We start from the raw sequence: 10,964 nt of genomic DNA, 5'->3' as shown, positions 1-10,964 counted from the left end.
ACCATCTAAAAAAGTAACAGCAAAATGAAGCATAAACCCACACCGAAATGAAGCAGACCTTTCTATGGCTCAGAGTTTACAAAAACCATGGCTGCAAGATGGGTTGCAGGTCAAAACCTACCTTCCACCATTCTTGCCACGCCATCCTCATCAATTGCCGTAAAGTGTTTTGAACTCATCACAGCCCCCCAAAAAAAGCAGAACTCATCACAGCCAAAAAAATCAGAACTCATCACAGGCAAGCAACGTAACCCTAATGTTACACAGATCATTCACTATCGCCACAATCCACAACCTATCACCCACTGTCATCACCGCCCAAAACAGAGGCCAAGACATGAAAGATGGCATAAACCATCGCCAATGGCCGACTTACGGAACGAAAGGAGGGAGGCGGCAACATATTTGTGCTCATTGGCAGTTCGGCACCACCAGGTTCCGGCCGACCATAGGAGGACCGATGAAGAGAGAGGTCTGCAAAGAAACCCTCAAAAAACCCCATGAAAGCAGGTATAAATTTGGAACAAATAAAAAGGGACAGCTTGTACAGATGGGGGCACGTGTTTAACAAAGAATCAAACCAAGCATGCACCCTAGATCACAAAAGTAGAACTCCAAGATCAACTGCCACGCAAGTGATTACTGTTCATTTCACTGTGTTTATTAACAGATGATAATGATAATGATAATATTAATATTAATATTAATATTAATATTAATATTAATATTAATAATAGTTTAGTATTTGAGCAAGAAGTATCCATCTAGACATTCTAACCAATTAAAACATCAAAATTGCAAATATATATATGCACATACCCCTAATAAATAAATAATTGGTTATGTTATGTGTTATAATTTTGTTAGCTAAAAAAATACTGTTCTATTTCATCCATTTATATTCTATTTCTTGATTTAGAAAAGTCAACCATATTTTATCTCAAAATTTCGTTTTGTGATTCCTAAATCTTTGCTACTAGCTATTTAATATTTTTTTTATTCTACCGGTGTAATACACTGGTTTCGAACCTAGTGTCAAGTATGATAAAGATCAAATGAAAGTTGAGTTGTGGACAAGTTTAAACTAAATTTGGTTATTTGATTTTGATAAAGACATGTTTTACTCTTTGATGTAGTTTTTTTGGTTAATATTGTTTAAAAGGTAAAAGGGTAAAACTACCCCTTCCTTATTCTAGTAACTTTTTTTTTTTTAAATCATACCTTTTATTTTTAGTTATAGTATGATCTTACTACATTTTTAAAAAAAAGTATATATTTGTTATTACATATATGTAGCCTGCTTGCTGTCCAATAGGGCCCTGTGCAGTCCAAGACCAACGGTCATAACCAGGCCTGTCCAGTCCAAAACCAGCATATCTGAGCCTAACAACATTAGTACCGGGATCGGTACAATCTGAGCCATTACCAATATTTGTTGTTTTGTTTTTGTAGTTTCCAATCAGCGTAAAACATGTATCGATATCCTTTCGGGTATATTATGACTGTAATTTTGGGTTTTTCTCTTTCGTTTGTTATACGGAATGCAATAGTACCAATATCGTGATGGGCCTAACCAATATTGACCGAACTCCCGTCATAATTCCACTCATTCTTCGTTATTTGAAGTGAAATGCATATTCAGATAGATAATAGATTTATTTTGATGGTGGGGGTGGGGGTGTTTAGATTGGAATGTTTTTAAGATTCAAAAGGGTACGAGTGTTAGGCTGGATGATGTGGTTGGAGCCCCCTAGGGGCTTTATCAGGCCACGGCCACGTAGGATCCACGTCAGCCATGGAGCCCCCTTTAATTTGCAGGGTGTTGATGAAGCCCCGTATTAAACAAAATTAAAAAAAAAAAAATTGATTGGACTAAAACTAGCGGGCCCCACCTGAATTGTTCAACCTTGGCGTTACCATCTTCGCGAGCCAACTATAGCGCCCCTGGATTGATTTGGGCGGTGTGGGACGGTGGCGCCATAGCGGCGCTATGGCAGCTGATGTGGCCTGGTAGCGCCACCACACCCTCCGGCCTTAAAAGAGACGGTTTCGAAACTATGGTGATTGTTGCCCATAAATCTTGACAACCAAATTCCTGAATACTAATTTAATGTCAGTAGATTGGGATCGAAGTACCAAAAAATATATAAAAAAAACAAACATATGCATCAATAAATAAACAAGAATTTAGATCCAGTCTTGATTGAGGCAAAAACTTGTTTCATCAGCAATCACAGAAGCAACCAACCACCCAGAACGATTTGAGTAATACTACCACCCACTATAATCATTTTGTTTGCTAGTTGTTGCTGAGTTCTCCGGAACCCCCCAATCATTACCATTCTCCCACTCACCGGTAGGCCCCCAATCATTATTGTCGTTGTTGTTGTTGTTGTTACCGTTATCATTCTCCCAGTCACCGTGGTCGTTGTTGTTACTGTTATCATTCTCCCAGTCACCGGTAGGTTCCCAAGTTGACTCCTCCCCACAATTGTAGGCTTCTCCCTCCTTGATCTCGTTCCAATTACCACAACTTGTCTGGTTCCCCCCACTATTCCAGTTGTAACTCTCAGATTCCGCTTCCACAACTTCTTCCTTCTCCGGGAGAAAACAGCCGTTATAAGAATCGTTATCAACACAATGCCAAAGCAATTTGTTCCAGTGTTCATCCTGCCAAATTTAAACATCAGCTTCAAAATTTATATATATAATTGATTACAAATACAGATCCATACCTTGCATATAATATGTGGGTTTCCAATAGCAATCAGCAATGATCTGGCTCGAGTGATGGCAACATTAAACCTCCTCGGATTACTCAAAAATCCCAAGCAATGTCTCTTGTCGGTCTCATTATGCTTGATCGTTGAACGAACAGTTGATACTATTATCACCTCCCGCTCTTGGCCTTGAAAGGACTCCACAGTCCCAACTTTAATCTCCGACCCAACAAACTCCTCAAGTGCTTTGCTTATTTTAAGCACCTGTTGTCTGTATGGCGTTATCACCCCAATATCTTCATTCTTTATCCCCCTATCTTTCAAATTAATGATCACCTCCACCACCTCACTTGCCTCAATTCTATTAAACCATGATGGGTTATTCCCCTCTCTCTCATCCACGCCTTGAACACCTAAAAAAAGAACCGGAAACTCCGGGTTCTTTATGTAATCCTTCCACGTTAACGGGTACAAGGTATCATCTTCTTTGCACGCGACTAACTCCCCTTTATAGAACAACTCCGAAGGAAGTGACAGTATGTGTTGGTGGCAACGATAATTTCTAACCAATTTCGTCACGTAGTTCTGATCACCATCTTTATAAAACTTTGATTCACAGAGTCTCTCCATGAACGATTTCCCTAAACCGTAACTTTCAGCATCTTTGGAAAAGATTACGGGACCCAACTGCACGGGATCTCCAGCAAGAACCACGACCGTATTCCGCCTGTAAAAATGAGATATCGGGATCATTGTTTCCGGCTCGGACGCCTGGGCTGCTTCGTCCAGGAAGATATGTGTGAAGTGGCCGGTTTTAAGACCTTCGGCATATAGAAGAGCAGCACTTGCGTATGTGGATACTATAATCCTATATCTTATAAGCTGTTCAAATATAGGACAACTAAAGGCCATCTCTTCTTCATCTATACTACAGAAATCAAGAAACTCCGATTTGATATCATCTATCGGACGAGCCGATGCATTGAGCCTAAGTATATCCTGTTTCCGAATATTAACAGCATTCTCACAAACGAGTCTTGCCAAGAGATGATCTGCTGCACTATTTGAAGGTGCACATACGAGAATTATGGAACTCCTTTGGTTTTTGTATAGCTGAAGAATGGCTTCAGTAAGGGTCACGGATTTACCGGTACCAGGTGGACCGTGAACAACATAAGGTGGGCCCCCTTTGCAACCGAGAATCATCTCAATCGAACTCAATTGCTCCTCGTTAAGATTACAAGAAAAAGGGACCAGCGGGCGGGTATCTATACATCTCTGATTTGAAGAAAATTCGGGGAACAGAAATTCTGCATCAAGCTTTCCAGAAGCTTCTAAAGCTTGGTACAACCTTCGCATCCCGAGTCGATTATATTCAAATTGTACGTCGTAGAGATCACCTTCAGAATGGTAACTGTGAACATCTTCATGGAATGATATGAGAACTTGTTCAGCCTCAACACGGAAGATATACCCCTGTAGATGATAGATACACAGTATTAATCAATTAAGCTACTAAAACAATATGTAAAAAAACACAACAGAGAAATGCATATATATTGTTGCTTGTTTAACAAACCTTATACAGAGGGGGCACATTTTGTTCATTGTGGGATACAGACTTTGCAATAATGAGATCTCCCCTTGCGATTGATGGTCTTCTCTCCGCAAGGCCCGGGACTTCAAGGGTAAGGAACACGCCTTTTCTCTTGAAAGTGACATTTTGCATATCATAAGTTCTCATGTCATCCTGAAAAACAAAACAAAACAAAACAAAAATTAATTATTGTTGTAGTGCTATGTATAGTTAGTTCATAATCAGAGAAAGAATAGATCACCTCGAGTTTAATTTCTTCCATAATAATCAAGGTTCGAAAGAAAGGGACATAATTCTTCATGGTTAAACCTTCGATTAGAGACTCAGGAGTCCCCTTACTTTCAATTACCTCCCTTATAGCCTGGGGAATTGGATATTCTGGAAGCTTATATTTGTATGCTCGACTATTACCCTTTGCAGGACGAGATCCCCTAATTACTTTGACGCCCACATTATTACGATTGGGGGAAAATATTCTGGGGATTAGTGGTTTGTTGTTTCTAGCAGGTCGGCTGTACGGCTTGTTACTAGTCAATGAGCGTGAGATCTTATCTTCCACCATAATAAAACCCATGCGTTCGATCCTATCATCATCAACATTAAAGTGCACAGCTGTTGTGTGCAGGCCTTTGACCTTAGCTTTGCATGATAACCAAATGGTCAATGTTTTACCAGGTACCAACATCCTGTCCTCCATGGAAAAAGACTCTACAAATGATTTGATGTATTCCTCATCCGAATTAGGTGAGGGAGGTTCCATCAAAGAGAGAGTAAAGGAGTCTTTGGGTTTAGAATCGTATATCTCGACCGACCATAATGTTACTGGATCAGTGGATGTGTTCTCAATGGTTATAGGGTTGTATATTGTTTCACCCACAACTACAAACTGTGGCTTCCCTTCGACCAACGGAAATGGAACTGAAACAACAATTGGGCCCTCGTTCGCTGGATTGTAGTTGTATAACGATGCATCATTTGCAAAATCCACGTTGCCTATATCTCCAACGTCGCTAATCACTGACCGTGTTTCATCTTCGTAGTTGACTGAACCCATGGAGTCTGTCTGTTCAAGTTCAAATTCAAATAAATATGATTCATGCAGACAAACACATTTTAAGATCAACACTGCTCAGAAAATATTAGGATACCATCAATCAAGGATTGTGGTCAGATTGTATTTATTGAAAAAATACAATCATATGCCTGATCTTTTAATGTAACATCATAATTCAAAATCAATATAACACATGAATATATAAAAGAAAAAGATTATCGAATCCCATCAATCAAGGATACAAAGTGCATTGTGGTCAGATTGTAACATCATAATTCAAAATCAATATAACACATAATTCAAAATCAACAAAACGAAGCTGTAAATGCACTCGTTTTCTTACTGAGCGAAGCAATGTATACTCATAAAACCCTAAATAAACGAATGAAAAAGAAAAAAACCTTTTGCAATTTCGTGGATCGGTGGTTGATGAAATCCTCTTTTTTGGTTTGCCGTTTAGTGACTCATGTCTGATTCGCAAATCGTAAAGTGAAATGGTATGAACAACTGTGATTAGGGTTCTTCTTTACTCTACTCTGGAGGTTTAGCCAATTTCGGAAACGGCTTCAAATAAATCCTAAACATCCATGATTTTTTATCACACCTTTCGCGTTTTTTTTTTTTTTTTTTTTTTTTGAAAAATTGCATTTTTTGTTCTTTATGTTTGTATCGGATTACAAAAATGCTCTTTAACTTCAATAATTACAGTTATAATCTTTTATTTGTAAAACACAATACACTTTTCGTCCTTTAACCCTAACCTAGTTAAAATTTTAAATTAAATATAACATATGTCTTGCATATGAGGGTAGATTAGTAATTTTAATAATTTATTTAAAATACAGTCATAATCTTTTATTTATAAAACACAATACACTTTTCGTCCTTTACCCTAACCTAGTTAAAATTTTAAATTAAATATAACATATTTCTTGCATATGAGGGTAGATTAGTAATTTTAATAATTTATTTAAAATACTAGTTTTTTTACCCGTCGCACGTTGCGGCGGCGTCATAAGCGAAATGACAACGTATAGACTACAATCAACCAGACTCGTTTCCGAACTAAATTGACATCAAAACGTATGATAGCTCAAATTTATACCACCGAATCAAAACGTATTACATTTGACCCGATTTATTTTCAAACAAAGTTTACGTCAAAACGTACATAAAAAACATTTATGATTGACCCAACTCGTTTTCAAACAAAAATTACGTTAAAGCGTAGAAGAACTCGAATTTATACCGATATGTCTATAAAAATAAAAGCGTAAGAAAATAGTTTTAGGGTAAGCTCGACACTTTAGAAAGTTAAAGTTAGAGTAAAGTTTAGAGATAGGATGGGTTATATGTAAAAAGTTTGAAGGTTAAAAAGAAGTTAGAAAGTATGGGGGCTTTTTGTCAAGTTAAAAAGTAGAAGGCTCATTTTAATCAGATTAGAAGGCTGGTTTTTGTGTAGTTAGAAATTTGAGGGAGGAGTCTTATCAATTAAGAAAAATTAAGGTGAATTTTATAAAAATAGAAAGATGTTCACCGACCTTTCATTTTCATATTATATAAATTTATTAAACAAATAAACAGACCATCATTTGACATCCACTGTTGCACTAATGTTCCTTTGTAGTATGGATTCCCATCAATTGAGAGCTCAAGTGATAAAGAGAGAAGAAATCCAGGAAGGCTTTGCTCTTGGAACTGTCGAAGCTTGCCCTCTGCATCAGTTCGAACCTTTGTATCAGCTGATTGAGCAGCTAACATGAATTGTGTAATCTCGACAGCCATTTTTTCCTACTAAAAACAAAATAAAACAAATCATTTTTTACATATTCAACAAACATGTCTTGACCCATAGTTCCAGACTCGTAGTCTATACAAAATCTTTAAGGTTCCCAGTACTCGTAAGATAGTCGTTATGTTGGCAACAAGTAGAGAAAGCATAAAAAAAAAAACCTATCTTGCACTAAAGTTCTATCTGTTCATACCTAGATCTGAACATTTCACACTATAAATGTCACACCCTGCTAGTAGCGGAAGCGTATTGTGTGTGACGTAAGAAAGGTAATCATTGCATCCAAATGAGTAAACATAATAAACCACAACGATGCCATAGATATATTGTTCTCCACAAAAGATTACAAGTTTTCCAACATAGTTTCCAAGTTTCAACAACGTTTGACATAGCATGTTCTATGTTATTTTACACATAACAAAAGGTATTTTTTGACATAAAACATAGTAAGGTTTTGTCCCCTATATACCCATACGAGGTTGGGATATAAAAGACAAACCCTCCAAAAGTGGCCATTGTTGTCATTGACTTTCCCATTTCCCGTAGTGAATCACCGGCTCAAGACCTGTTTCCTGAGATACATGTAGTTTTAAAAGGTCAACAAAAAGTTGAGCGAGTTCATGCAGTTAATGTTATCATATGAAATCTTTGCATTCTTGTATTGAAATTCAGGTATGTTAATAGCATATATGGAGTTTAAGGATCTATCAGTGGGTAGCGAGCCCCTGACATTATGTACCATAAGTTACGTAACCAAACCGAAACAACTTTGACATTTTCTGGGATCACAAAAGCACTCCTATGGCCTATCAAAGGAGTGGAGCGTGTCTGAAACTCAATAGATCTACACCTTTTGCACCTTGGTCACTAAGTGATTAATGGTTACTATGTCATCATCCTACTTATGTACATTGATCATGTTATCATCTAAACCCATAGCTAACATACCCATAGTTTTAGCATGTATTTCCCCTCGATTGTTTTAAAAACAAAACATTTAAATCATTGAAAGGATGGACATGAACTCACAAATTTCCGTTCCGTGTATTATGAAATCGAAGTGAGCGTGCGTACGTGTCAATAACCTACATGTGTACTAATCTCGTTTGACACTAGGTCTTTTGGACCTCGTACAAGTTGTTCATCTTGAATTCTTTATTATGTTCTCGTGTGACGTCTTTGGAACAATTTTGTATTTTAGAGCGTTGATGGTTTACTCGCTCGATTGTTATGTATATACATATATTCTATACGTATTGAATTATATGTGAACGGCTTCGAACCTATGTCATTGGGCTTAACCCACATTTTATTGTTTTTGGGCCTAGCCCTAGTTTTATGTCGTTAGGCCTCGCCCTAGTTTTCTTGTTATTGGGCCTAGCCCTAGTTTTTAATGTCATTGGGCCTAGCCCTAGTTTTACTGTCATTGGGCATTGGCCCATGTATGTTAGCAATTTGGGCCTAACCCAAACAATTTATTTTTGGGCTCTAGCCCATGCATTTTAGTAATTTGGGCCTAGCCCAAATCTAATTTTGGTGAGTCCATTAAATATACTCTTGCATTTTTACAAAAAATTCACCAAGCATGTAACTTAATAAGTTCGTTTTTCACATGAAAAATAGTTGGTAATTTTTATAGTTTTCGACTTTCCGGATTCTTGTTTTTGACCACTTAGTTATGTGTTCATTTTAGTGTCTAAAAATATGTTATTTTTAGACTCGACATTGTAGTAACTTGTTCACGATTTACTAGCATTTCTTGTTCTCGATACGCCCAATTTGTCGTCAACAAGTGTTATGTATTTCCATCTTGGCCATTTTATTTAATTGTCCGATTTACTAGCATTTCTTGGACCATGTAGGAACATGTATGTGTATTTATTTTGATCACCCTATAAGTATCTAATACATACACAAGTACATGCACTTGACAAGTTCCAAAAGTATATAATTTTTACCAAAAATTATATATACATATATGGTTACATTTTAACCATTTATTTTTGTAAAAGAATAAGTTTAAGTCCATAAAACTTATTGAATATTTATGACTTAAATACTCTCATTAGGGTTTCCAAAAATGACGTTTATGACCACTAATCGCGTTTAACATTGTTAATCACCCTTTAATCCCATCTTTAATCGCGATTAGATTTTTAGAAAAATTCGCCATAGTTTCCCCTAAAACTATGACGTTTCCCATGTTATAAAAACGCGTTTAAATCATAATCACAATCAATTTTCCAAATCAAGTTTCAGTTTATCAACTTTTTATACCTGATAACATACACTTTAACCCTCATTTCCATGAACTTAACAAGTGTATTTTAACAACTTGATTCTGACAAATAATTTTCATATTTTTGCTAGACTTTAATTAAATCATTTTTGCCATAACTTCAAATCAAGTTTCACACTTTAACCCCTTTGATTACAAGGCTTTTTATGATGATATCTTGTAATAATCAAGTCTTTTAACTAGTCTTGTAAAATCAAAGTCTACTAGTCTTCCAAGATTAGGTTGTAAACCCCTTTTAAACTCTTGTTTCTTTATGAAATCTTTTAAATACATATTTAGTTCATGGAAGTGAGTATGATGATCTCACAAGATTTAAACATATCCATGTTTAAATCATATATTTATGTTCATCATGGTAAGATGAACATAAGTCTTGAATACTACAAGAATCTACTCACAAGATCATCATAAACATAGATTTTAAGCTACTAATCTCAACAAAAATGACATACTCAACATGAACATATGAACATGTGAACATATTAACAGTAAACAACATAAATCAACACATAATATATTCATATTTAGTGTTTATTAGCTTTGTGTTTAGGGTTTTTGTTGTGATTTTTATTAAGCTTCAAGATAATCAACTTGTACAATAATAATCTACTAATAATATGGAGCTTAAAAATGATGGTTAGAGATCTTACAAGATTGCACTAGTTAGACAAGAAAATAAGAAGAAATTTAGCTCCAAAAGTGCTCCAAATAATGCTCCAAGTTTACTCCATGAAAGGTGGATCTTGTAAGGCTTGTAAATGGGTAAAATAAGGTGAATAATGGTAGCTTATGGTGGTGTTTAGGGCTGTTTGTTCCAGCCGAGAATAAGAGGAGAAAAAGAGGAGGTTTTTGGTTGCAACTTGATGAGAATTGTGATGATAGAAGTAAGGTGTTGTTAGACTATTATAACCATGCTTCCTTAGTTAAGATTTCATATCACCAAGCCATACTCAAGTTCTTACACCCTTTGAAAATGTTGGACAAATTGGTGAGGCCACATGGGCCCACCATGACCGTGAATAATGAGGGGGGGGGGTAAGATGTTTATTTTTTTTTAAAAGTTACTAATTATAAGATATTTTGGTCATTAGGAGGTGTAGGGTGATTAGCATTTTAAGTACATCATTAGTAGGGTAATTAGGGATTAGGACTTTAATTATCATTAACTAGTTCACTAGACTAGTTAAAATAGTGTTTAACTAGTTTAAACGGTACCCGGTTAAGCGCCAGTTCACCTACGATGCTTTTATGTCGTACCGATAAGGATTTTCCGTAAGTTGTTTTCTTGCATCCGAAAGTTGTATGAAGTGATTCCGAGTCCCAAATTTAGCTTAAATAGTTCACTAGAGTTTCCATTTGGTTGCTACGATGACAGAAATATTGCTTACTAGCTCGTCGGTTCGCTAACGGACTAGTTTAGTGCATGGCGATGTAATACCGGAAACTTGTGATTATGAACATTCCGTTGATATCATCCTATTGTTTTAGTATGTTTTTCATCA

The 10,964-nt window shown here is 36.3% G+C and overlaps 1 protein-coding gene across 1 annotated transcript; it reads right to left on the bottom strand.

The window, feature by feature from the left end:
* Positions 1-2,080: 2,080 nt before the first annotated feature.
* On the bottom strand, positions 2,081-5,939 carry LOC110909991 (probable RNA helicase SDE3). The gene is made up of 5 exons (XM_022154715.2): positions 5,773-5,939; positions 4,559-5,380; positions 4,300-4,470; positions 2,736-4,196; positions 2,081-2,670 (listed from the first exon to the last, which is right to left on the bottom strand). The coding sequence occupies exons 2-5, from the start codon at positions 5,369-5,371 to the stop codon at positions 2,272-2,274; spliced, it is 2,844 nt and encodes a 947-aa protein (XP_022010407.1). The 5' UTR covers positions 5,372-5,380; positions 5,773-5,939; the 3' UTR covers positions 2,081-2,271.
* Between the last annotated feature and the right edge of the window lie 5,025 nt (positions 5,940-10,964).

This window comes from Helianthus annuus, chromosome 7, assembly GCF_002127325.2.
Source record: "Helianthus annuus cultivar XRQ/B chromosome 7, HanXRQr2.0-SUNRISE, whole genome shotgun sequence".
Classification (NCBI taxonomy): domain Eukaryota; kingdom Viridiplantae; phylum Streptophyta; class Magnoliopsida; order Asterales; family Asteraceae; genus Helianthus; species Helianthus annuus.
The sequence above is the reverse complement of the archived record's forward strand: the minus strand, read 5'-3'. Positions and strand labels throughout refer to the sequence as shown.

Bases quoted from the DNA above. Each gene is read 5' to 3' on its own strand.
- LOC110909991 (XM_022154715.2), bottom strand. From the start codon at position 5,371: ATGGGTTCAGTCAACTACGAAGATGAAACACGGTCAGTGATTAGCGAC. The intron at 4,471-4,558 runs GTGATCTATTCT...TTTGTTTTTCAG, and splicing joins TGGAAGAAATTAAACTCGAG to GATGACATGAGAACTTATGA. The intron at 4,197-4,299 runs GTTTGTTAAACA...TATCATCTACAG, and splicing joins ATGTGCCCCCTCTGTATAAG to GGGTATATCTTCCGTGTTGA.